The sequence below is a fragment of the Molothrus ater genome, chromosome 22, assembly GCF_012460135.2.
Source record: "Molothrus ater isolate BHLD 08-10-18 breed brown headed cowbird chromosome 22, BPBGC_Mater_1.1, whole genome shotgun sequence".
In the NCBI taxonomy this organism is placed as follows: Eukaryota; Metazoa; Chordata; class Aves; order Passeriformes; family Icteridae; genus Molothrus; species Molothrus ater.
The window spans coordinates 2,522,605-2,547,125 of NC_050499.2; the positions used below are offsets into that span (position 1 = coordinate 2,522,605).

At 52.0% G+C, this 24,521-nt stretch overlaps 1 protein-coding gene across 1 annotated transcript; it reads right to left on the reverse strand.

Annotated features, from left to right (window-relative positions):
* Positions 1 to 752: 752 nt before the first annotated feature.
* On the reverse strand, positions 753 to 21,519 carry ADAMTS8 (ADAM metallopeptidase with thrombospondin type 1 motif 8). Its single transcript, XM_036397555.2, has 9 exons — positions 20,869 to 21,519; positions 13,216 to 13,455; positions 12,162 to 12,294; positions 11,159 to 11,326; positions 10,188 to 10,486; positions 7,648 to 7,831; positions 7,172 to 7,344; positions 6,361 to 6,536; positions 753 to 4,322 (listed from the first exon to the last, which is right to left on the reverse strand). Exons 1-9 carry the CDS (start codon positions 21,460 to 21,462, stop codon positions 3,590 to 3,592), a joined length of 2,700 nt encoding a protein of 899 aa, XP_036253448.1. The 5' UTR covers positions 21,463 to 21,519; the 3' UTR covers positions 753 to 3,589.
* Between the last annotated feature and the right edge of the window lie 3,002 nt (positions 21,520 to 24,521).

A 24,521-nucleotide genomic window follows, 5' to 3' on the forward strand; every position in this document is an offset into this window, starting at 1 on the left:
CATATATAATGTAGCACATATGGCATATACATATAATAGAATAAATATATTATCATGGATTAATAGGATTCTATGTAGAATATATTAATATATATAATAGAATTCTATGTAGATATATAACATGTATATATCTAATAGATGATGTATATACAGATATATAATAGAATTCTGTGATACTATGTGTCCAATATGTATATTATGCATATATAATATATATGATGTATACATATATCATATCCACAATATATTATATGGTTCTATAATGGTTTATATATTATATATTATATACAGTTCATATTATACAGCTTTATATTATCAGTTATATATAGTATATTATCTATAGTATATTATATATTATAATATAGTATATTATCTATACTAGTATAATATAGTATACTATCTATAATATAGTATAGTATAATAAATATAATATAATATAATATAATATAATATAATATAATATCTATAATAATATAAGTATATAATATATACCAAAAGATATACTGTATATGTATAGAAAAGAGGTCGGTGCTCATAAGGCATCTGCAAAACAGAATTGCTTCCAAATTTCTGCAGAATAATTCTGCCTCCATGGGTTTTGTCTATTCTCTCATGTAATATTTTGGTTCAGCATCTTAAAACTGAATTAACTGTTTATCAATAAGATACAGAAAAGAGAGATTTAAAATCTCTCTGGGATGCAGATAATAATAGTCCTGAGAAAAGTGCAAATAAGGACAAATGCAAAGAGATAAAAGGCAGGAATTCCTTTATTGAGGGGTAAAGGCAGAGCCACAAACAGTTTTCAAAATTAAAAACAAATACAAACAATAGGCTAAAAATCAGAAAATTGTATTTTCCCCCCTCTCCTTAAGATGAGTTCCAAAGCTTAATTTTGGTTGGGTTTGTTATGCTTGCACAGCTTGGTTGGTACACCAGGGAGGAGGGAAACACCAGTCAGATACCAGAGTGGATAAACAATGAGCAAAGACATCCCTTCTCTGAGCTCCCTGCAGCTTCCAGAGAGGGCATGTGGGAGCAGCATGTTAAAACACAGTCTTTTTAATCTCTTTTTTCCTTTCCAGACAGCTACTGTACAAAACCAAACAGAAATTTGTAATAAATACCTAACACAAGAGGCTCAGTACATTGCTACAATCCTTCACTGAAGGGAAACATATATATACATATAAATATATATATATATATATAGCCTAATATATAAAACCTCTTTGACTTAAATCAGAGTAAAGGCTACTTGTTTTTACAGAAACCTGGGGCAGGAATTCCACTTAGCATCACCCACACCTCAACAGAGCATCACTGCCTCTGGTCCCCTCTCCTGGGGGATCCCCACCTTCCCCCTCACTAGAAAAGCAGCAGGATTTGCCCTAAACAAGGAGTTTTTACATCGAGGAAGCTCCAGTGAAGCAGCCACACAGTGATTTATAAAGACCTGGAAAAGCCCCTTGGCATGCACACATTATCCTGGGTGATAAATACAGACATTTTCCTTGGCACTGCCTCAGACTGATGTTCCTGACCCATCCTAAATGCTGGTGCTGACACTGGAGAGGAAACACATGCTGGCTTTGAGTTTAAAACCCTTGCAGACTCAGAGGGGAAAAAGAAAACAACCCTGCAAGGCTACATGACTTTAGCATCCAGCTATTTGTTAGAACTTAAATTCCTGGAGATTAATTAGCAGATGTAGAACATTGCCCAAAGGTAGGTCTGTACCACAGCCCAAACAGCTCTGCATCCAAACTCTGCAGCTGGCCTTCAGGTTTTTTTTCCTTTCCTAAAAAAACCAAAGGAATCAAGCACTCAATACCCTCAATGCTGGGCTGTAGCTCCCATGGTTTTGATAGAAATCATGTATGGGAGATAAAACAGGAATATTTCATGTTTTCAGGTGAATAGTGAGGTTTCTGTCTTCAGAGGAGCAGCTCATCCCACCATCCCATTCCAAACCCGTCTGGACAGCCAGGAAAGGGTCTCACACGAGCTTGGCTCGCTCAGGCAAAAGGGACAAGGAAAAGGATTTGCTCCATAAATGTGAATGGGGAATCTGAAACATCAAAAATTCCAGCCCTCCTCCCCTTCCTATGAGAAAAAGGCAGATCCCACTGGAAATTCTACATTTTGTTGCCAAAAAGGAAGCCAAGGCAGGGTATGAGAGGAGCCTGGAGATACTGAATTGCTCATCCAGCAATAGCAAAATCTTTCCAAATTCCATCCCTGCTCCCCAGGCACAGGCTGCTGCCAGCACATGGCCAGTGATTGCTTTGGAAAGGGCAAAGTTCAGGGTCTGAACAGCCATCTGTGCTGGGGCCAGGCAGCAGCTGGGCTGGGGAGAGGGCTGGGGCTGCTTCCCACTGGGAAAGAGCAGCTCCAGCCTTGCCAGGCTTGGTTCTGCACCGAGAACTGCTCAAGCAAGGCTGGAGCTGGCACCAGATCTGAGCATTCTCAAATATCCCAGGAAAGCAGAGGTGAAGAGCAGCACTGGTCACCTCTGGCACGATCTACAGATCCTGGGCTCATCCCTGCTGCACACCAGGCTAGTGAATTATCTCCAAAATTACAGCAGAGCTGAAAAAATGAGCCCACAGGGGACTGAAGGACAAGGATGGGAAAGGAAACGCTGGCACACCAGAGTGCCTGCTCCAGAGGGCATCACAATAGGCATTTCACAGTCCCAGCACTGCAGAATTAGGAATTAATTAATCCTCACAGTGACCCTGTAAGACAGATCAGGTGTAATTAAGCCTTGGTGTTTTAGCTGGGGAAACAGAGGTGTGGGGTAACAGCTCTAGGAATAACCACAGGTGCTGGGGGTGTTTGGAGACAGAGGTTTGTCACCTTGTAGATTATAAATCCAGCAGAAACCACCTCTCACCTGTCCTCCTGCCTGATTCATGCTAGGATCTGGCTCTCAGCTTACTCCTTCTCCCATTCATACAAGCAATTTATCTCCCAAGTGAAACCCACAGCTGATAAAACACTCCTCATGCTCAAGGACACCCACACTGCTGCAGGGAGGGGATGGCAACCCATTCCATGCCTTTTGTGAAGAAATCCCAGTTTTATCAGCAGAGACATCCACCCTGGACCTGCAGCTGGGATGGGGTGACAGCAAAACCAGGCTCCCCATTTTCTCCAGTGCCAAACCCCAGCAAACCTTACAAAAGCAATCTGCAACCACATCCAGCTCTTTGGAGACACCCTACAGAGATCTGCTTATATTTCCCTTAATGTTACAACTTGCCTGCAAGCAGCCAGCCAGAAAGAAAAGGAAGAAAGAAAGGAAAAGAAGTGATTCCTCCCTGTTTTGCTGCCGTTATTCTCCCCTCTGAGGTAGACATCGATGTGGTGGGGGCGAAGCACAGGAGAGAGAGCCCATGGCACCCTGGCTGTCCTGCCCCAGTGTGGTGGAGCCCATGGCACCTTTGCTGTCCTGCCCCAGTGTGGTGGAGCCCGTGGCACCCTGGCTGTCCTGCCCCAGTGCTGTGTTAGCCCAGGGCACCCTGGCTGTCCTGTCCTGCCCCAGTGCTGTGTGGCACCCTGGGCTCCTGCAGCCCGGCGTGGCTCAGCACTGCCGCAGCAGGCAGGCGCTGGTGGCCGGGGGCGGCCCCGGTGAGCTGCACTTCTCGGGGGCGGTGATTTTCCCGGCGTAGTCAATGCAGGAGGCGCTGCGCGTCCGCACGCCCTCGCCGCACGTCTGGGAGCACGGGGACCAGGGACCCAGGCGCCAGAGAGGGCAGGGCACGTCTCCACAGGGCTTGATGTCCTCAGGCTTGAGGGATCTGTTGCAGGCAGAGGAGGTTTGACCCTCCACATCCCGGCAGTCCACCGTCCGCCGCTGCCAGCCGGAGCCACACGTCTTGGAGCACTCGGACCAGTCCCCCAGCACCCACTGGGAGGTCAGCATCGGTCGGATGACGTTGACTGACTTCTTCTCTTTGCTCTTCTGCTTGCTGAAAGGGACATCCTTGGGGATGAAGAAGGTGTACTTGACTTTAGGTGGGAAGACCTCGCTGGCAATGGTCAGCAGCTGCACGGTCAGGGGCTCTGGGAGCTGCCGGAAGCTCTGCAGCCTCTCCAGAGTGGTCATGGAGCCGCTGTACTTCAGGATGGTGCCCTTAATGAGGATGTCCTGCTCCATGGCTGAGATGGCAAAGTCTCCATTGAGCAGGTACTTGCCCTCAAGGGTCTTCAGGGCCAGGTAATTCCCGTCGTGCCGGAGCCCTCGGTGGCTGCGCTGTTTGATGTCGATGTTGGTGGCTCCGGCGGGGATGGTGACAATGTCATTGTAGCCGTACCTGCACGGGGCAAAGAGACACGGTTATTCTGCAAGATTTACTAAAACCACACTCATGTAAGGAACAGCACTCAGGTGTAGGAGTGTCAGGGGGGTAGGACAGTGGGATGGAGATGAGAGATCTCTGCAGCCAGGGCATAGAACTTGGGGTTTATTGCAAAGGGCCTGGGTGCAGGGCCCTGCTGGGAGCTGCCAGGCACAGCTGAGAGCAGGCCTGAGAGAAGAGAGGGGAGAGAGGATGAGAGGGTGAGAGAGTAAAAGGGTAAGAGAGCGAGGTTCCCGTTACAATACAATAAATCTTCTTCTGTGTTGAATATTCTAATTCTCACGAACCAATCTAGTACAAGATACAAATCCTACAGCATTTCCATACAGCCTATAAGAATCATTACATTACCATCATGTGTTACACTTTAAACCCTAAAAACTCCTCTTTGGGCCCCTTCTGCCAAGCTGTAGGGTCTGCTCTGACCCTTGGAGCTGTCTGCAAGCAGAGGGTGTTGTTCCATCAAAAGGGGATCACCTTCAGCAGCCACACCATTGTTTTCCCGTTGTTCAGTAACTGAGGGATCTCAAAGCTTGCTTTCATTTCAATCTCGCTTATAGTTTCTATATTCTCAAAATCTTTTGCCAGACAATCATATTGATAAGGCTTTCCTGTTTCATCTTCCCCAACACTCAGGATCCTGGCTCTGAAGTCATCCCTGTGTAACCCCAAGCACTCAAGAGTTAGAAATATTGCAGATGTTCTAGATGTGAGCTCAGCTGTAAGGTTTCTCTGAATGATGTATGAAAATGAGTGATGCAATCAAATGGACAGCCCTGTGATTACCAGCCTAGGTGGGAAATTCCCCTTGCTCCCTGCATTTGGAAATGGTGAAGTGTTTGGGATTGAAAGCCTGTCACTGGTTATGCTGAAGGGTGACATCACCTATTGACAGAGATAATATAGAGACAGTACAGATGTAGGTAGAGATACAGATATAGATGTAGAACAACAGAAGAGGAGGGAGTCTCTGCACTCTCAGCTCACTTTCTGAAGGGTTTTGCAGCCACCACTACGATGCAGAAGTAATCCCACTGGAGGATACAGAGGACATTCCCATGCCAGGGAAGCGTTTTCCTGCAGAGCCAGCCAAAGCTCAACCCTGGAGCACCACGGCTCCCAGGACAGCACGTGGAAGGTTGCACTGAGCCCTCAGCACTGTGACTCACACTGCGGGGCCAGCACAGGATCATTTTCCACGGATCCCCATGGTGGGTGCTGCGGTCAGTAATTAGGTTCAGAGTATTTTGGAAAAAAGCCTTTGAGTCAAACTCTGCTCTCCGTCACCCTGGCCTCCCTCACCCTGATCTTAATGGGATCTCTTCTTGGCTGTAGCTCCTGTGCTAATCTCCATTTAGTCAACCACAAACAACTCATAGGAGAGTGGAAGCCCTGTTTCAGCTGTTCCCTGGAAGGAAACCATTTAGGAAATCTGATTTGACTGTGTGAGTCACGTCACTGCATGGAACTGGACGGTTGGGCTTTTGTTACGGTTTTCCAACAAAAGCCTTAAATTCTGCTCTTTGGCAAAGCAGAATTCCCAAATCTGTTGGGTGAGGGAAGTGACTGCCCCAGTGTCCTTGTCCCAGCATTCAAATTCCCCCCAAGCCCAGGGAAAGGTTACTGAACATTTGTATCACAATCAGCCCTGGAATATGTGTCCAATTCAGTGCACTGGTGTGAAATGTGTTTTGTAAACTCGTTGGGGCAGCAGATTTATTTGCAGTGGTGTACCGAGCCCGTCACACCAGTTATTATTTTAGGAAATACGCTCTACTTGGCTTGTATAATTCTGCCCCAAAATAAACTGAGCTTAAGTCCCAGAGTCTGGGGAGGAGCCCAGGCTCTTGCAATGCCAGCCAACTGAGGATGCTGGCTTGGATCCTAATATATTCCAAGCCTACAAGTTCAGTGATAGAAAAGGGGAATGAGAGAGGATGCTGGTGTTTCTCCCACAGCCCATCCCTGCAGAACCTTCTTCCTGGTGCCTCACCTGGATCTGTTGAGCGAGCCGGATATTTTCCTGCACGTGGAGCCATTGCCACCGCACACCCCGCACTTGTCCAGCTTCTTGGAGGAGCCAATGACGTGGTCACAGCCAGCCTTGATGCACTGCCCGTGCACACAGATGGAGAGGGTCTCTGGGCCACACAGCGTGCCATCGATCACCTGGGAAAGGGGATGCACAGGAGGAACCAGGCCATGAGGTCTGACACGGGGTAAACAGGAGTGATTCCCATCTCCAGGAATCTTACTTTGGTGATTCCCATCTCAAGGAATCTTTGGTGATTCCCATCACTAGGAATCTATCTTTGGAGATTCCCATCTCCAGGAATCTTACTTTGGTGATTCCCATCACCAGGAATCTATCTTTGGAGATTCCCATCTCCAGGAATCTATCTTTGGAGATTCCCATCTCAAGGAATCTTTGGTGATTCCCATCACTAGGAATCTATCTTTGGAGATTCCCATCTCCAGGAATCTTTGGTGATTCCCATCACCAGGAATCTATCTTTGGAGATTCCCATCTCCAGGAATCTTACTATGGAGATTCCCATCTAAAGGAATCTTTCTTTGGTGATTCCATCTCCAGGAATCTATCTCTGGAGATTCCCATCACAAGGAGTCTTTGGAGATTCCCATCTCCAGAAATCTCACTTTGGAAATTCACATCTCCAGGAATCTCACTTTGGTGATTCCCATCTAAAGGAATCTTTGGTGATTGCCATCTAGAGGAATCTTACTTTGGAGATTCCCAACTCCAGAAATCTCACTTTGGGGATTCATATCACCAGGAATCTTACTTTGGCCTCAAAGACTTTGAATTCGCTCCTCCCTCGGGCTCGGCAGAAGAGTTTGCATCTGTCTCGGGGGGACACTCCAGCGTACTTAGGAACCCACTCCAAGTGATTCCCTTCCAGGTCAGTGAAGTTGTAGCTGTTGTACTTCTCACACTGCTGCTCCCGAAAGCTTTTCCCTGAAAGGAAGGGTGAAACATGGCCCAAAACCCATGGGAAGCTGGCAGGAGCTGCTGTCCCTGGCCATCGCAGAGAGGTGGGAGTGAGGTTAGGATAGTGAGAGCACGCAGTGAGGGTGCAAGCAGGGGAGGAATGTCACGAAGGAGGGATCCCACACTCCTTCCATCACTCACAGAAGGTCACAGCCCCCAGCAGGAAGCTGTTGCTCCCCCAGATATGAATATCCAAGGGAGAGCAGAGCAATCCCTGTAACGCGCTCTGGAGCAGCAGGCGTGGGAGCACTTGGGCATGGCCATCCTTACCATCGGGCGGGCACTCCTGGGTGTGGCAGGACTGGTACTTGGCTCTCTGGCCCTGGCAGTAGCTGCCGCCGTGGCGGGGCCGGGGGCTGTCGCAGTGCCGGTGGGAGAACTGGATCCCTCCCCCGCAGCTCCGCGAGCACGCGCCCCACGCGCTCCAGGGGCCCCAGCCGCCGTCCAGCGCCGCCTGCAAGGGCACCAGGGTTGTGGTGAGATGTCATGGGTTGCCTCAGGTACCTCGGGCTTCTCCCTGAAGATTTCTTCCCCAGGTGTGTCAGTCACCTCTCCCTCCCCCTCCCCTGCCCCCTGCCCAGCACTGTCTGTCAGTCCTGGAGTTCCAGAAGGGCGTGGAGTGATTGGCAGAATTCAAAAGATGCCCTCCACCCCTGGAGGACATTGGGCCATCCAGGTGTCCTTTGTCCCTTGAGACTTCCCCTCCTACCTGGTTGGTAGCCCCACCATGCCCCTTCCCTTCCCCTCTCCCCAGGGTTCAAAGGAGCAGCAACCACGGGCTCAGGGAGTTCTGTTGGAGCTGGTGCTGCATTCAGAGGCCTGAGGGCCAGAATAAAGCTCTGGATCCAAACCCTCCATCAGAACCGACTCCTTTCCTTCACCATGGCCTTAAAGCTTCTCCGCCAAGGTAAAACTGAGCTCCTGAATGTCTGGACTTCCCTCCAAGCACCCAGCTGCAGCACCCAGATAGCCAAAGGTGTCTCTGAGATGAAATCACCACACACCCAGCCGGCCAAAAGTGTCTGTGGGGTGAAACACCACACACCCAGGCAGCCAAAAGTGTCTGTGGGGTCAAACACCACACACCCAGCCGGCCAAAAGTGTCTGTGGGGTGAAACACCACACACCCAGGCAGCCAAAAGTGTCTGTGGGGTCAAACACCACACACCCAGCCGGCCAAAAGTGTCTGTGGGGTGAAACACCACACACCCAGTTGGCCAAGAGTGTCTGTGGGGTGAAATCACCACAGCTGCCGCCTTTTGGTCAAGCAGCAAGGCCAGACAAGGCCAGGCACGTCCTATCTGGCTATATTGGTATTATTCCAATACAGAAGAAGCTGCTGAGCCCAGCCCTGAGCCTGCCCATGCCCAGCTGCTCCCTCCCAGGGCTGGAGCAATGTTAAAATCCCCCCCAGCCCTGATCCAGAAAAGCGCTCTGTACTTCACACAAAGTTAGTACTGACTTCCACCGGTCTGTTTGCATGCTTCAAGTTAAGCTGGGCTCTGAGTACTTTGCTGACTGACTCTGAAACTGCTGCTAATTTCCCCAGCAGGGCAAAAAGTCGTGATTTAATTGCAGATCCACACTGCTTGTTTTGGTTCAGTCCAGCCCATGGCTCGCTAGCAGACTTTTGTCTATGAGCTGGACTCGCCAGTAATAAATATTAACGAAGGAGAGACATCCAGAAATAAACCAGCCCAATCCAAAGCCAGCCAAAGAGACAGCAAGGGTGGGGTCAGAGATTCGGAAATCCCAAAGGGTCAAGCCCCAGCCCAGCTGTATGGGGTTTGTGGAGGGGGACACAGGGGTGGCTTCTGTGAGCAGCTGCCAGGAGCTCCCGCTGTGTCCAGTGGAGCCAACGCCAGCTCCAGGATGGACCCACCACTGGCCAAGGCTGAGCCCAGCAGATGTGGTGTTGACCTTGGGGATAATGTATTTAAGAAGAAGAAAAAAAAGTTATCAGGGAAATGTAATTAGGTAGAGAAAAGAGGAGTGAGAATGAAAGAGGAACAGCTCTGCAGATACCAAGGGCAGTGCAGGAGCAAAGGCAAGGATTCCTCCAGCTACTGGAGCTGAGATTTCCCCAAAATTCTGTGGAAAAGACCATTGTGAGGCAGCTTTGGCCCTGCAGCCCATGGAGGGCATGGGGGTGCTGAGATCCTCCTCAGCCCATAGAGGAACCCAGGCCAGAGCAGGGGGGATGCCTGAAAGAGGCTGTGACCCTGTGGGAAACCTGAGCTGGTGGAGGATCCTGACAGGACCTGTGGAGAGAGGAACCCATGCTGGAAGGACCTGGGAGCCTGTGGAAGACCCACAGTGGAGCAGCCTGTCCTGGAAGGACTAACCCTGAGGAAGAGTGACCCACATGGCAGCAGTTTGTGGAGAACATGTCCATGGGAAGGACTCATGGAGAAATTCATGGAGAATTGTCTCTCATGGGAGGGAAGGACTCTGACTCCTCTCCCTGAGCAGCAAGAACAGCCCATGATGAGCTGACAGCAATCCCTATTCCTTGCCTTCCTGCACCACTGGAGACAGAAGGGAGAACTGGGAAGGAGGGAGGTTTGGGGGAAAAGTGTTTTTAAGGTCTTATTTTACTTCTCATTGTGCTGATTTTGCTACTAATAAATTCAATTAACATCTCTAACTTGAGCCTGTTTTGCCTGTGATGTTGATTGGTGAGTAACTTCTCACAGTGTTTATCTCAACTCATGAGCCTTCCCTGTCCAGCTGTGGAGGGGAGTGAGAGGGAGGATTTGGTGGGTGCCTGGAGTGCACCTGGACACCACCATTCCCTGGTGTCCCCTTACCTGGGGTTTCAGGGCATCCTGCTGCACACAGCGCCCATCCCAGCACAGCCCCTCGGCTTTGCAGGGGGTTCCATCAGCCCATGGCAAGCTGCCATTCTTGGTGTGGCAGAGGGGCTCCCCACTGCCCATCCTGCACCACAGCTGGGCACAAATGTCCTCCTCCGTGGTGTTGGGGCAGTGCTGGAAGTCCTTGCCAAAGATCTGCTGGCATTGCTGGTCCAGGCTGTACAGGGCTCTCTGGCCAGGCAGCTCGGCAGGCAGGGACACGGGCTCGGCCGGGGCATCCAGCAGGCAGTCACCTGGGCAAGGCTCAGAGTTAGGCTGGACATGGAGCTCCAGGGCTTGGTGCCACTGACTGCACCAAGCAGGGCACCCCACACCTCTGTCCATGGCCTGGTTTGACTCCCCCTTCAGCCCACACCCCCTCCAGGCATGGCAAAGAGCCTGAGCTAAGAAAAGGCTGTTTTGAGAGATGCTGTAGCTGACTGGTGTCACAGTCATATTTTCTGGAAAAATCCCTTTGCCCAGGATTCTTCTCCTGGGAAGCTGAGAAGCCTCAGAGTAAAGGAAAACAATATTGTCTCATTTGCTTCTCCTGTGTTTTGCTGCTTTGGAATGTGGTTGGAGATTGTTTACCCACAGGTGATTGTTTCATTAGTTTCTGCTGTGAATGTTTTCACTCTTTGGCCAATCAGTGCCAAGCTGTGTCAGGACTCTGGAAAGAGTCACGAGTTTTCATTATTATGTTTTAGCCTTCTGTAAGTATCATTTCTGTATTCTTTAGTATAGTGTAGAAGTATAGTATAGTGCCAGAAGCTACTCCTGTATAGTGCAGAAGTTCTTTAATATTTATTCTTTAATATTATCTAGTATCATAAAATAATAAATTAGCCTTCTAAGAACATGGAGTCAGATTGATCACTCCTCCCTTCATCTGGGAACCCCACAAATACAACAGACTGGAGCCTTACCATGCCCTCCATCCAGGAACTCAGTGAGGTACATGGCACTGCACGGGGACCACGGCTGGCTCTTGTTCAGGTGGATGAAGAGCGGGGCCATCACGTGGTGCTCGCCCAGGGGCCCGAAGAGCCGCTCGCAGTTCTTGGAGTCGTCGTGGGGCATGCTGAGCACGTGGCCTGGGGAGCAGAGGGCATGGCACAGCTGAGCTCCCCAGCCCCTGCTCCTCAGCAGATGGTGTGGGGGACCAGCTGTAAAGTATCAAGCAGCTCCTATGTCTGCCAAAGCTATTTGCTTCCATAAATCAGAAGGAATAAAAACCTGCTTGGTCTGTCTCAGAGGTACAGGTGTGCAGGGCAAAAGAGCCCAAGTTTTTATAAACTCAGAATGGTTTGGGATGGAAGGGAATTAAGGCTACACTCCCTGTCATTTACAGGGACACCTTCCACTAGACCAGGTTTCTCCATGCCCCGTCCAACCTGACCTTGAATGCTCCCAGGGATGGGGCAGCCACAGCTTCTCTGGGCAAAAATTCTCAGTGCAGAAATGGCAAACCAAGGCAGAGACATGCTGGATCCCATGCCTGAGCACATCACAACAGGTAAATCATACAATCACTGGGGTTGGAAAAGACCTCCAGGATCCTCAAGTCCAACCTGTGACTGACCCCCACCTTGTCACGCAGCCCAGAGCACTGAGTGCCAGGTCCAGGCATTTCTTCAACAACTCCAGGGATGGGGACTCCACCACCTCCCTGGGCAGCTCCTTCCAATGCTCAACAACCCTTCCAGTGAAGAAATGCTTCCTGAACTGGTTCAAATGCACCAATTTACACCAAGTTGGGCACTTAGTGTTTCTCCTGGTGCAACCCAGCTTTTATCAGTGCCAGAAGCTCCTCAAGGCTCAGTGGGTGATCCCCAGCCAGGAGATGCTGGTGCTGGGCTGTGCCATGACCCCTCCCAGCAGCAGGACAGGAAGAAGCAGAGCTCCCCTTGGGAAGGGAGCCAGTGTTACCCAGTTCATGAGCCAGGGTGTAGGCTGCCTGCAGGCCCTCGTCCTCGATCACGGAGCAGCTCTTGTTGCGGTCGCACATGGTGCCGATGTCCGCCACGCCCAGAGTGTCACAGCTTTGGTGGCCACAGAAATCCTGTTAGTGCCAGGCAGGGGGAGAGGTCAGCAGGGAGAGGGGGCCCCATGCTCAGCCCCAACATCTCTGTGAGCAACCCACTGCTGGTCTGTGCCACACACATCTTTTATGAAAAATCCTTTCCTTAGGGTTTTTCCTCCTGAGAAGCTGAGAGGCCTCAGGAACAAAATGCAAACAATGGTTATCTGCTGCTGTGGAATGCAACAGGTGCATCTGGGATTGGTCTCATGTGGTTGTTTCTGATTAATGGCCGATCACAGCCCAGCTGGCTCGGACTCTCTGTCTGACACACAAGCCTTTGTTATCATTCTTTCTTTTTCTATTCTTAGCTAGCCTTCTGATGAAATCCTTTCTGCTATTCTTTTAGTATAGTTTTAATATAATATATATCATAAAATAATAAATCAGCCTTGTGAAACATGGAGTCAGATCCTCGTCTCTTCCCTCATCCTCGGACCCCTGTGAACACTGTCACAGGGGTGATGTGATATTCACATGTCTGAGATAGAACACATGACAGACCTTGGTTGTTTATCAGCCAAAGAGCCTGATTTATTCTTTGGGCTTGCTCTTACAGGAAATTCAAAGCTCCTGGCTCTAAACAGCCATTGGTCTAATCTCTACACCCCCTGACTCTGAACCAGTCAAATGTTTGTATTTTAGGAGAGTTGTTATTGATTGAAATCTCATTCAGTCAGCCCAGAGGCTGGCTTATGGCACTGGGCTGGATTTCTTCTTTATAACTGGATTAATGTTCAGTACCAGCCAGCTCGTACTGCAACAGGGCTGCACCCCAAATGGCACCACCCCAACTGCTGTGCTGCATTCTCTGCACAGTGGGGCACCCACCTCCACCATCAACCCCCTTCTCCCCCTCCAGGAATTCCTTGAGCCCTTTCCCTTCTGCCCTGGGCTGCTGACCTGTCTGGTGAGGAGGATGGCGGTGTCGTAGTGCTCGGGGTGCCGGTCGCTCGGGGGGTTGAACCTTTGCTGCCAGCTGCAGAAGTTGCGCAGGGTGAGGCCACCATTGTCAGACACCTCGGGCCCTGCTGCTGCCTCCTCCACCACCAGCACCTTCACCACCACCAGGCTGATGGAGTTCCTCAGGCTGGGATGCTTGTAGATGTGAGCTGCCATGGACATCAGGGTCAGGATGTGGTTCTGTGGGGGGAGAGATGGGCAGGCAGAGCCTGGGTAAAACCTCTGCTACAGGGCAATTGTTTTTGTTTAGAAAGAAAGAATCAGCCTCATTTATGAAGCCTATCACGTCCAGACCATAGGCTGATGGACTCAGTGCTGCCTCTCCTGTATGTGATGCTTTACACCTTGTGCTGGTGGACAAGCCCTGCATCCCCTTCTGCAAATGCTGTGTCTCCTCTCCCATGAACCCTTTGCACCTAAATCCCTCTGGAAGAAATTCCTTGGGGAAAACCTCAGCATTCTGGAGAGTTCTCTGCATATTCCCAAAGGGCATTAACCCTGCCCTCGCCGCCCCAGGGCAGGAACCAACTCACACACACACACCTTGCTGGAGCAAAACCACCTACTAAAACTTCTGCCTGTGCTGCTCACAGGGTTTGAACCCAGCAACAAACTGGGACTAAAACACTTTGACAGCCAAGACTTTGCCCAGCAGCATCTCCTGCCTGGTGATGAGCAGGGATTACTTAATATGTCAAAAGCGCCAGCGCCAGCCATGTTTAGGCTGATGTAAACATCTTATCAGAGCATCAAAATTCCTCCTCTGCTTGGCACCACTCGCAGCCCCGAGTCAGGAGTAAAAAATGCAGCTATTACACAACATGGTATTGGGAAAGAGAAAGTGGCTTCTCTCCTCCCCAGACAAATTACACCCTGCAGTCTCAATTCAGAGCCTAATTAAAGTGGAAGGACTCAGTGGGAGCCCTCTCTGATAGCCAAGTTTCACCCAAAATACATTTCCTCAGCAAAGCTGACTGTGTGTGCTCATCCATCACGGTATTGCCAGGACAATGCCATTTCCTGAGACACAAAATGCTGTTTTCTTAGCAAATGAGGGAGATGCTGAGTGAGATACAGCATATTTGCTGCACCAAGAGCCACTTGCCCAGGGCATTTGTGTCTATTTTAAATTATTCTGCCACATTTTATCCCACCACTGGCAGCTCCACGTAAACAGATGTTTTGTTTCTACAAGACATATCCCAAGTCCTCCCCAGCTCATTATCCAAGGGCAGGCCCCAGCAAGGCTGCTGGGAGCAGGGAATAGACTGGTTTATTTAGACTGGCCAGATCTCCATGCCATGACTCACATCCATGCAGCTCATGTCACAGAGAAGTCACTGCAGAGGCAAGAAATTGAGGAGAGAACCCCACAAGGGTTCAATTTCAATTTCAATTTCAATTCCATGAAACTTGGGGGAATTGTTCACCCTGTGGGGAAAGTCCATTGGGAACTTTGCTAAAAATATCCCAAAGCTTTCTTAAAAGTAGGCCCCTGAAGATCTAGAAGGATGCTCTGTGCTGGAGCTGCTCATCCTGGGATCATCCCTCATTTCCAAGGGAATAAATCTGTGTCCTTTTCTAACCCATTAGAGGTTTCTGTCCATAGCAGTAGATCTGACCTGGGAGATATCAGTTCATACCACAAATCCCCCAGGACACCAGCCCTCACATCCTCAGGGCTACATCGAGCCAAAAACCTCTTTCAGCAGTAGGAACAGAGGGACTTGGAAAACATCTGTCCACCTTCCCTGTGTCTGGAAAGGGAAGATGGAAAGCAAACCCAACAAACAGCTATTTAGTGAAGATTAAAAGGTCAAATCCACTTGTTCCACCATCTGGTGTCTATTTATACCCATCCCTGGCCCGTGCAGGAATGGGTTGGGTTTCAGATGGACCCTGACTGCTCTGGGGAGAGCAGCGATCCACCTGCACTGCCTTGGCTTAGCAGGGCTTGAAGCCATGGCCAAAAGCAAATTACAGATCCTCAGAGCTCAGGAGAGGCCAGCTGAGTGCTTTCAGCCAAGAACAGGCTGGAGAAGGGCTGAATCCTGCTGGTCCCATCCTCCCTCTGCCTTTGCAAACCGGCTCTGGCTCGACCATCCACCCAGGAGGGAACGCTGCCTTCTCCGGGGTTTCCTTCCCAGCACTGAGCCTGAGGATGTGGGGATTGGGATCGGGTGCAGGGCAGTGTTCTGGGCTGGGTTTGGGGAGCCCAGGGCTGCAAACACACTGGGCAGTGCTTTGGGATGAGTATGAGGAGCCCAGGGCTGCAAACACACTGGGCAGTGCTTTGGGCTGGGTTTGGGGAGCCCAGGGCTGCAAACACACTGGGCAGTGCTTTGGGCTGGGTTTGGGGAGCCCAGGGCTGCAAACACACTGGGCAGTGTTCTGGGCTGGGTTTGGGGAGCCCAGAGCTGCAAACACACTGCTTTGTGCCTTCTTGCCAGGCACTGCAGCCCTGCAGGCACAAGGAGCTTCCCTGCCATTTCCAATCAGCATCCTGGGAGATCTGGCAGGATGTCTGGTAAACACAGCTGGAAAATCAGCCTCTTACTGTTCTGGGGGCAGAGGACACCAGTGTGAACCAGAGAGGGTTGTGGAGCGTCCCTTCACTGCCATTGAAGGCACTGTGGAGGGTGATATCCAACAAACCTCCTACCCCTTTTCCCCCCCAGCTGCAATCCTGGGCTCCCTCTGCCCTCAACATCAAATTCCCCCTAAAAAACAGGAGAGATGACTTTTGTGTGCCACACAGCAGCTCTGAGATCCTCCTGCCACAGCATCACTGTGTCTGGGAGAGCCTGCCCTGAGCCAGGGACTGCCCTCCAGCAGCAAACAGCACAGGCAGAGGGACAGGAAAAATAAATACAAATCAGGGCAAGGGGACCTGAAGTGGTTGTCTTTACCCTCATTGAAGGACTGAGTTTTCTGATGTAGGCTCTTGCAAAGTCTCTGCCTGCATTCCGTTCCATGGGAACCACTCAGAAGCTGAACCTGGCATTTATTTTTAATTATTATTATTATTATTTTGATGGGTGAAACTGCTCTTACACAGACACTATTATTGTGGTATGCACAGAATGATTTCATGCTGCTGGACCCACCAGGACAGAGGGACAGCAGGGAGCACCCACAGAACACCCCAGCACAACCTGGCTCCCCCCAAGATGTGGGGAGCAGTGTTCAGCCCAGCCTGGGGCTGTGGGATTGTCTGTTGGTTGGATTTGGTTGGGTTTTTTGGCTGTTTTCTCCCTAAAAACCAGCACTTCTGCAGAAGAAAGAAAAGCTGAGATTCTGGAGCACAGGCAGATGGAAGGGAGCAAATCCAGGGATAGAAAGGCTGCCCAGCTTTTAAAAATCTGCTGGTAAAAACATCTCAGGTTGTCCTTTCCCCATGTGGAGCTCCCTGCCTGGCTGGGGTGCCCAGGGGCTGCTGGCTGCCCTGCCAGCTCCTCTGGGCCAAGAATTCCCTCACAAAAAGGAATTTCCCCCCAAGGGAATGGGGGCAAGCCAGGGGAGAGGGGCACACCTCGCCAGCCTGCTGCTGTGCCTGGCTGCCCTCCTGCCTGCCCAGCTCTCTGCCCATCCCTGCTCTGTTTGCCACATGATTCCCCCCCCCCCCGTCTCTTCCCCTCCCTGCTGGATATCTGAGGCTGAACCACAAAAGCAGCAATTAGCCTTGTTCAGGGCAGGGGAAACTGAGGCACATCTGGACTGTCCCCACCTCCACAGAAGCAGAGATGGAGACAAACCCCATCCTGAGAGCATCCCAGAGCAGGAGTGCTCCACTTTGGGAGCCAGCATGGAGCTGCTTCAGTGGGAGCCAGCACGTTTCATTGTGAAGCCCTGAAATGCAGCAGCTGTTGAATGTCCTGGTGTGAGGTGAGTGCCCCAGCCAGAGGAACATTTAGGGGGGCTGCCTGCTCCTCCAGCCCCTGCCCCACACAGGATGCAGGCTCTGGGTCACCCTCAGAGGACAAATCCCAGAAGAAAAGCTGGTGGGTGGTAGCAGCATGCTGCATCCCCTTTAATCCCACTCCAGTTGCCTTTGGGATGGGCTTAGGAGGAGCTGGCTTCTTTTCTCAAGGGATTAAGTGAATTTACCCACTCACACTGCAAAATACCCTAAAGCAAGGCTAAGAGCCAGACACGAGGGGACCTGGGGCTCCTGGGGGGCTTTGGATTTACCTTCAGTCCATGTGGAAATGGGAGAGCCCTGGCTTTGGATTTACTCCAGTCCATGTGGGAGTGGGGACAGCCCTGGCTTTGGATTTACCCCCAGTCCATGTGGAAATGGGAGAGCCCTGGCTTTGGATTTACCTCCAGTCCATGTGGGAGTGGGGACAGCCCTGGCTTTGGATTTACCCCCAGTCCATGTGGAAATGGGAGAGCCCTGGCTTTGGATTTACCCCCAGTCCATGTGGGGAGAGCTGGCAGCAGGACCCTGGCAATGCCCCGTGCCCTGCACTCCTGTCTGGTCTGAAAGGGAAGGATTTGCAACAGCATTCATAAAAAACCTCATCAATCTGCCTGGAAAAACCACAGAAGTCAGCAAGGAATCCCAGCTTCTCCAGACTGATCTGATTCTGCTGTGGTCCTCAGTGATTCCCAGCCCTGGGAGTCAGGAAGGGAAGATTCCTCACTCAGAGAGGAGCAGGGAAAGGGGATCACAGCCATTGTGCTTGCAGAGGAAAGCTTGGAAATGTGTCTCATCTGCACCCAAGAGACTGGAGAAATCCCACCACAGGAATCCCCTTTGGCTGCCAACTGGCTGGGGATGCTGCAGCTGGGTTTTGGAGCTGCTTGGTGCTTTAGGTGTCCTGGCAAACGTTCCCAGCCATGCAGAGCAGCCTCACAAGTGCAGCCCAGCTGCAGGTGCTCAGCCTTCCTGCACACAGGCAGGGTTAGCCCTGTCCCCTGCCTCAGTTTCCCTGCTCAAAACCCCACTTTACTCTGTTAGTGATGCTCACAGTCCCTTTGTTTTCAAGCACTTGGGATCCTCTGCAAGAAAAATCCAAAAGTGTCCAGCCTGGACATCCCTACATCTGAGGGCTCTTCCCAGTCCTTGCAGGTTGAACCTTGCCACATCCCCCAGGATTTACTGCCCAGCACTATCCTGCTGCTGATGCCCCCCGAAATACCCCAACCATCAAGCCCAAACAATAATTAAACCCCCAAATTTCAGGTTTAGTTCTGCTCTCACCTCACCATTCCCTCCTGGTTTACATAAAAGTACTGATGAAGGTAGAATAAGCTCTGGTTGTCTAAATTAGGTTAACAGCTGAGTTATAATCCTGAAATTGATGGGAAATAAATCATGAACAGCATCTTCCCACCACAAGCATGGCATTGATTATAACTCTCAACGCTTGAGTGCATCTTGGGGTGACTCTTCTGCTCAAGCTGTTACAACTTATGCAAGAAAATAACTGGGAATACAAACAATGCTGGTGACCTTTAATAAATATTTGGTAATTAAAGTGTGGTTACGGGAAGAAAAGTCATTATATAAATATGGTTTGTTCTGACTCAACAATTCTACTCCTTGGGCATCTCTCCTAGATCTCACCAGCACTTGCCACTGCTTTTTCACCCCACAAGAAAGGTATTTAGGCAGAAGCAAGATTGCTGTGCTGGTCCCTGCATTCTTGTTCCAGAGAACAAAAGACACAGAAACACAGCAGGTGGTTTTTTGGTTGTTGTTTTTTTAGCTGCTACACCAGAGCTGGTGGAAGCTTTCTCCCAAATATTTCAATATGCTATTACTCTATTCATCCAAAACAAGATCTTTGAAGGTTTCCTTCCCCTCCCTGAGAGATGATGTGAAGATATTGCTCTAGGGGCTGAGGAAATGATGGTGAAATGGGAGCCAAGCAGGCAGCACCACCCAGCCCAGGGCTGGGGCAGCCAAACCAGGGCAAGGTGCCCGAGTTCCAGCCCCTTGATCATGGGTAGGTGCCATTTCCTCTCCTGCTGCCTTCACAGATTTACCCAGAGGGCTGCTGCTTTTTCCCCAGCTCAAGCTGGGCATCATCAGGATTTCCCCCAGTCCAAATAAATCACTTTATTTCTAGCAATGTAGACACCCTTGGGTGTTGCCTTCAAGCCATCAGGTGCCCAGCTGGACGCAGAAGGTTCTCTGTATTATTTTTTCTGCCCTCTTGGGGAATCAGAGACCAACTTCACACTGTGGGGAGAGTAATTCCCACCACCATTTGTATGTCTGTTGCTTAAAAATTCAGCTTACTCCACTTCAAACTCTTTTCTGAGCCCTGTGAGCACTCGGGGTACCTCCAAGTGCATCACCCCTCGCTCACTGACCCTCTGCTACCTGATCCTGCCAGCCTGGCTGGGTGGCAAAACCAAGCAAAGGGCAAAACCAGAGTGATGCTGAGCAGCTGCAATCATCTGAAGCCCCAAGGTTTAGCATTTGCCAAGGTCCAGCCTGGCCTGAGCAGGGCTGGAATTAAAACATTGCTTTGTTAGGAGCAGAGAAGCCCCTAGGGGAAGGATAAAGCCGGTAAAAGTGGCAAAGCCAGGCTGCAAAGTGCAGCCTCTGGTTTCAGCTTCCCAACTGCTCCCTGCTGAGCTCCAGCTTTAAGGACTCTTCTCGCAGCCCAAACAACCCGAAAAGGAGCAACTTCAATGCACAATTATCCCTTGCAAAGACCGCAGAGCGTTTCCGACGGGGCAAACCTGAATTTGGAGCTGAATTTGGAGCAGCCATGCCTGCAGGGTAGGGGTGGGGAGCTGGCTTTGAAAAATGACCCGGTGCTGATGAACGAGGCAGCCCTGAATGGATGAACATGGACAGACCTGGAGAGGGGTGTGGGGGGCTGAGGCACCTCGGACTCTGCTCCTGGGGTCTCCCCAAAAGCCTGGTTGGGGCAGGATCTCTGCAGAGAGTGTTCAGGGAGGGTGAGAGTCGCTGGTGGCTGAGGGGAAGGGCTGTTCATCCATCTGCTCAGCGCTAACAGGTGGCTCTGGAGCGGGGCTGTGCATTACCCAGCCCCTGCTGCATTTACCACTGGCCCCGGCTCCACTCGGAAGGGACTTAAGGCCATTCCTGCGGCTCTTCCCTGGCAGCACAAGGGCACTGACCCGCCCTGTCCCGCACCTCGGGGGACACCTTTGGGGCTGCAGGGACACCGCAGTGCCCGTGTGTGCAGAGAGAGCCAGGCTCATGGGGCTGGGAAAGGCTTCAAACTGAGTGAGCCCCACACATCAGCACCGGGGATTGGCAGCCCACACACAGCCAGGGAAGGTAGGACCGAGGTCCCTCGCTCACCTGAAGCTGTCCCCGGTGTCCCGGGGCTGAGGGGACCCGGCAGCGGGCAGGACAGGAGGGGACGGAGAGGCAGAAGGGCTGGAGGAGGAGGAGAGGCAGCGGGGATGGGGACAGGACAGAGCGGGATGAAGGGATGCGTGTGTAGGGAGGACAGAGGGATGAAGGCTACAGACAGGCAGTGGGAGGAGGCGGAGAGGCGGCCGGGACGGGGACAGCAAGGGACGGGAGGATGGAGAGACAGGAGCGGCACAAGCACGGACAGAAGGCTGCGGGCAGGGGGACGGCGCGCACCCAGCCCTTACCTCCACGTCCTCGCCGTAGAAGCGCACCATGGACGCGTCAGCCACCAGCAGCGTCTCCACATAGCGGGCCTGCGACACGAAGCGCGGGGCCCTGCGGCGCGGCGCGGGCTCGGGCCCGGGGCTGGCGGGGCGCGCACCCGGCGGGGCCGCGCGGCGCCTCAGGCGGTGCAGGCGGCCCCAGGGCGGCCCGGGCGCGGCCGGCCCCAGCGGCTGCAGCTCGTAGGCCGCCCCGTCCAGCAGGAAGGCGGCTCGCAGCCCGCCGCCGCAGCTGCTGAGCACGGCGGGCGCGTCGGGGCTGCCCTCGACGGCGCCCGCGTAGAAGCAGCCGCGGCGCGGCGGCGTTGGCGGGCGGCGGCCGCCCAGGCGCTGGAGGCGGAGGCGGGGGGCCAGGAACGTGGTGTCGGGGCGGAGGCGCAGGACCACGGCGCGGCCGAAGGCGGCCAGGCGCAGGGCCAGCTGCCCCGGGGGCGCGGGCAGGCGGGCGGGCAGCACGGGCTGCGTGTCCCGCGGGGGCGGCGGCGGCAGCGCCCAGGCGTGGCACAGCAGCAGCAGGTGGAGCGGGGCCCGGCCGGCCAGCAGCGCCCGCCGCCCCATCCCGGCACGGCACGGCCCCGCACCCCCCGGGCTCTTCCCCCGCAGCCTCCGCGCCGGCCGCCGAGCCCGCTGTATTTATACTTTCTCCCCCCGGCTTTGACATAAGAGGTTTATTTTTGATCTCTCGCTGTTCTCCCCACTCCCCTCCCCTGCCAGCCGGAGCCTGGGGGAGGAGGAGAAGTGAAAGAGAGAGAGAAAAAAAAAAAAAAAAAAACGCGACCGAAAAAAAAAAAAGGAAAAAAAAATCAAAAATATCCCCCCAAACCAGGGAAAGAAAAAAAAAAAAAAAAAGAAAAAAAAAAAGAAAGATGAAGAAGCAGAGAAGGAAAAAAAAAAAAAGGGGAAAAAACTAAAAAAAAAAAACCAACCCCAACCCACTTTTGGATACGATTTGAGGCCAATCAGGCGCCGGCAGCCCCGCCTGCCTGCAAGTGTCAACTCCAGCCTGTTGCTCTCCCAGTATTAACCCCTTCTTCAGCCCCAGCGCTGCCCGCACGGGTCTGATCCTTCCCGGGCGCCGGGGGTCCAGCCCTCGGCAGAGGGGCTGGCACACTTCCCCCTCCACCTGCACGGAAGGGTTTACTCCAGAGCGCTGATTCTCAGCATCCCCTCCCAGCTGGAAAGCACCGGGCCCATGCCAGCTGGAGAGCATCTCGTTTCAGAAGGTGCCTCGGGAGGTTCCCATGTCCTTCCCCTAGCCAGGGACAGGGAAGGCTTTGGGCCCCAGGGAAAACTCCATCAGGACACACGTACAAGGAGTTTCCATGCTCTGAACCAACAGCTGGATCCACATGGGGTTTCCTCCAGCTGGAATAAGACAACCGGCTAAACCAGACTTGTGGAAAATACCTATGAGAATAATACAATGCAGCCAGCTCCTCCTGTTGCTCTTTGTTTGTTTCACTCTGTGTGTGTTGTGTGACTTCATTTATAAACCCTTCATTCACCCCATTTCAGACTGAGTTGGAATTCCCAACTGAATTCCCTTGCAGCGAGGAAAAACCCCGCAGCAATAGCAAAGTCTCAGGCTGTAAATCCAGGTAGCTGCTGTGTGCTCAGCGTGGCAAGCACCAGGAGATGGGCAGAAACATTCTGTCCCTGGCTGGGAACCCACTCAGAAACAGGGAACAACCGGCTGTCACGGAGGAAGGGAAATCACTACGTATATATTACTCCTTCTTTCCTCTTAAGCCCTCCTTCTCCATTAGTTCATGAAATTCCTGGCCTCTAGAGCGCCCTTTGTGCGGCACTGGAACATCCTGGGACGTCCTTGCAGCAGTTTGGGGGTGGTGGATCCATCCTGGGCTCCTTTAGCCTTGCTGTGTGTACCAGCCCAAGGACCAGCTCCTCCATACTTGATTTTTTTCACCCCTCAGCCTCATCTGAAAAAGAATGGAAAAAGCCAAGCAGCGTTTGGCACCTCAGGATTCCTGGGAAACCAGAGTCTGGTCAGTGCTGAGTGATGAGGAGTGGGGTTAGGGCTGCTCTCCCTTTACTCCAGGATGTATTTACATCCCCCTCTCTGTTATTATCTCCTCTTAAAAGCCACATCCCAACCTATAGTAAACACACAGCCCTGGCTCAAACAGCAGCTGCCCTGGGGCCACGGCTCTGCTCACTCCTTTTTAAGGCGTGGGGGTTGCGAGCCTAGCAGAGGGGGAAATAATAATGAAAACAAATTTTGGATGCTTGTGGTGGACAGTGACACAGGTGTGGAAGGGGACACTTAAAATCCAGTTGTTGGGTGGCCAGAGAACTGCAGGAAGGGAGGAAAGCAAGCCCAGGTCCAGTGGAGTTTGGTCTGGGATGTGTCTCCATATCTAATGGGGTCCTTCCAAACCCAGAGCCTTGGCTGGTCTCGGCAGCCCCCTCCTCTCCTGGCAGGGAGCTCAGCCTGCAGCTGGAGCTGCTTCTTTCCACTGACTCGGGTGGGTTTTCCTCCCTCTCCAGCTTCACCGAGCTAGGCACAGTTTGTGTTCTAACACCAGCAGGAAAGCACAGAGCCAGGACCAGAAGCCAAAAGTGAGCCCTGACTGTGCCTGCTCCAACCCCAAACCCCTCGGAAGGTGCCAACGCCTCCAGGGCTCTCCCTTCCCGCGGGAGGGGAGGCTCTGCCCCTGCTCTGAACTGGGCCAGGTAAGGCTGCAGGCAACAGGATGTCATTTATTGCCGGCTTTCCGCTCCCGGAGCTGCATCTTTGATCTGGGAGGACGCGCTTGCATCTTAGCTCCGAGGCACCGCTGCTTTTCATTAGCGGCTCGCCCTGCAAACAGTAGCTGGAATTTCTTGTAGCCTCGCCGGGCTCGTTACGAACCAGCCCAAAAAAGAAAGAGCTGGGAAAGAGCAAAACCTCACCTGGCTGCCGCTCAGCATCCTCTCCCAGCAAACGGTGAGGAGCCTCAAGACTTTTTGGGGTTCCTGCTTCTTCACCCCTCACCAAAGCTCGCCCTCCGCTCGCGTTTCCTGGGGCTGCCCGAGCATGTGAAAGCCATTAACTGCTCAGCCTCGGGGCTTTAGAGACCCTTTTGATCAAACGGCCTGGAAAGCTCTGCCCCGCTCCCCCTGCGTGTCCCCAGCCCTGCAGGGTCCCTCCTGTCCCCTCCCGGGGCTGCTCCTGCCCAGCACGCAGCTCCCAGGATTTTGGGAGGCATTTCTGGCTCCCAGGGTGAGACCCGTGCTGCGTTTGCTGCTCCCACTCTGCAGCAGCAAAATTGCCGCTGTCAGGAAAATTAATTTACAAACACCAGAGGTTTATGTCCAAAAAGGAGACAGAGGAGTCCTTTTACTTTATTCCAATAAAGGGAGAGGCCATGGGGCATTCCCCTGGGATCTCTCAAATTTTTGAGGATGCAGCCTCCTTTTTATCCCAATTTCCCGGCCATATTTCCCTTCTCTCTTTCCCCATTTTTGAGGTACTTGAGAGACTCAGACTTCCTGGAATGCGTGATCCCAAAGATTCCCCTCTAATGTATAATCCTCCCTTTTAATTCTTAATTCTTGCAGAATTTAGTTCCCCCCCCCCCCCGCCCTTGTTTCTTTCATCTTTCAATGTCTAATTT

Bases quoted from the DNA above. Each gene is read 5' to 3' on its own strand.
- ADAMTS8 (XM_036397555.2), bottom strand. From the start codon at position 21,462: ATGGGGCGGCGGGCGCTGCTGGCCGGCCGGGCCCCGCTCCACCTGCTG. The intron at 10,487-11,158 runs GTAAGGCTCCAG...AGCCTTGCCCAG, and splicing joins GTTCCTGGATGGAGGGCATG to GTGACTGCCTGCTGGATGCC. The intron at 6,537-7,171 runs GTAAGATTCCTG...CCCCTTTCCCAG, and splicing joins TCAAAGTCTTTGAGGCCAAA to GTGATCGATGGCACGCTGTG.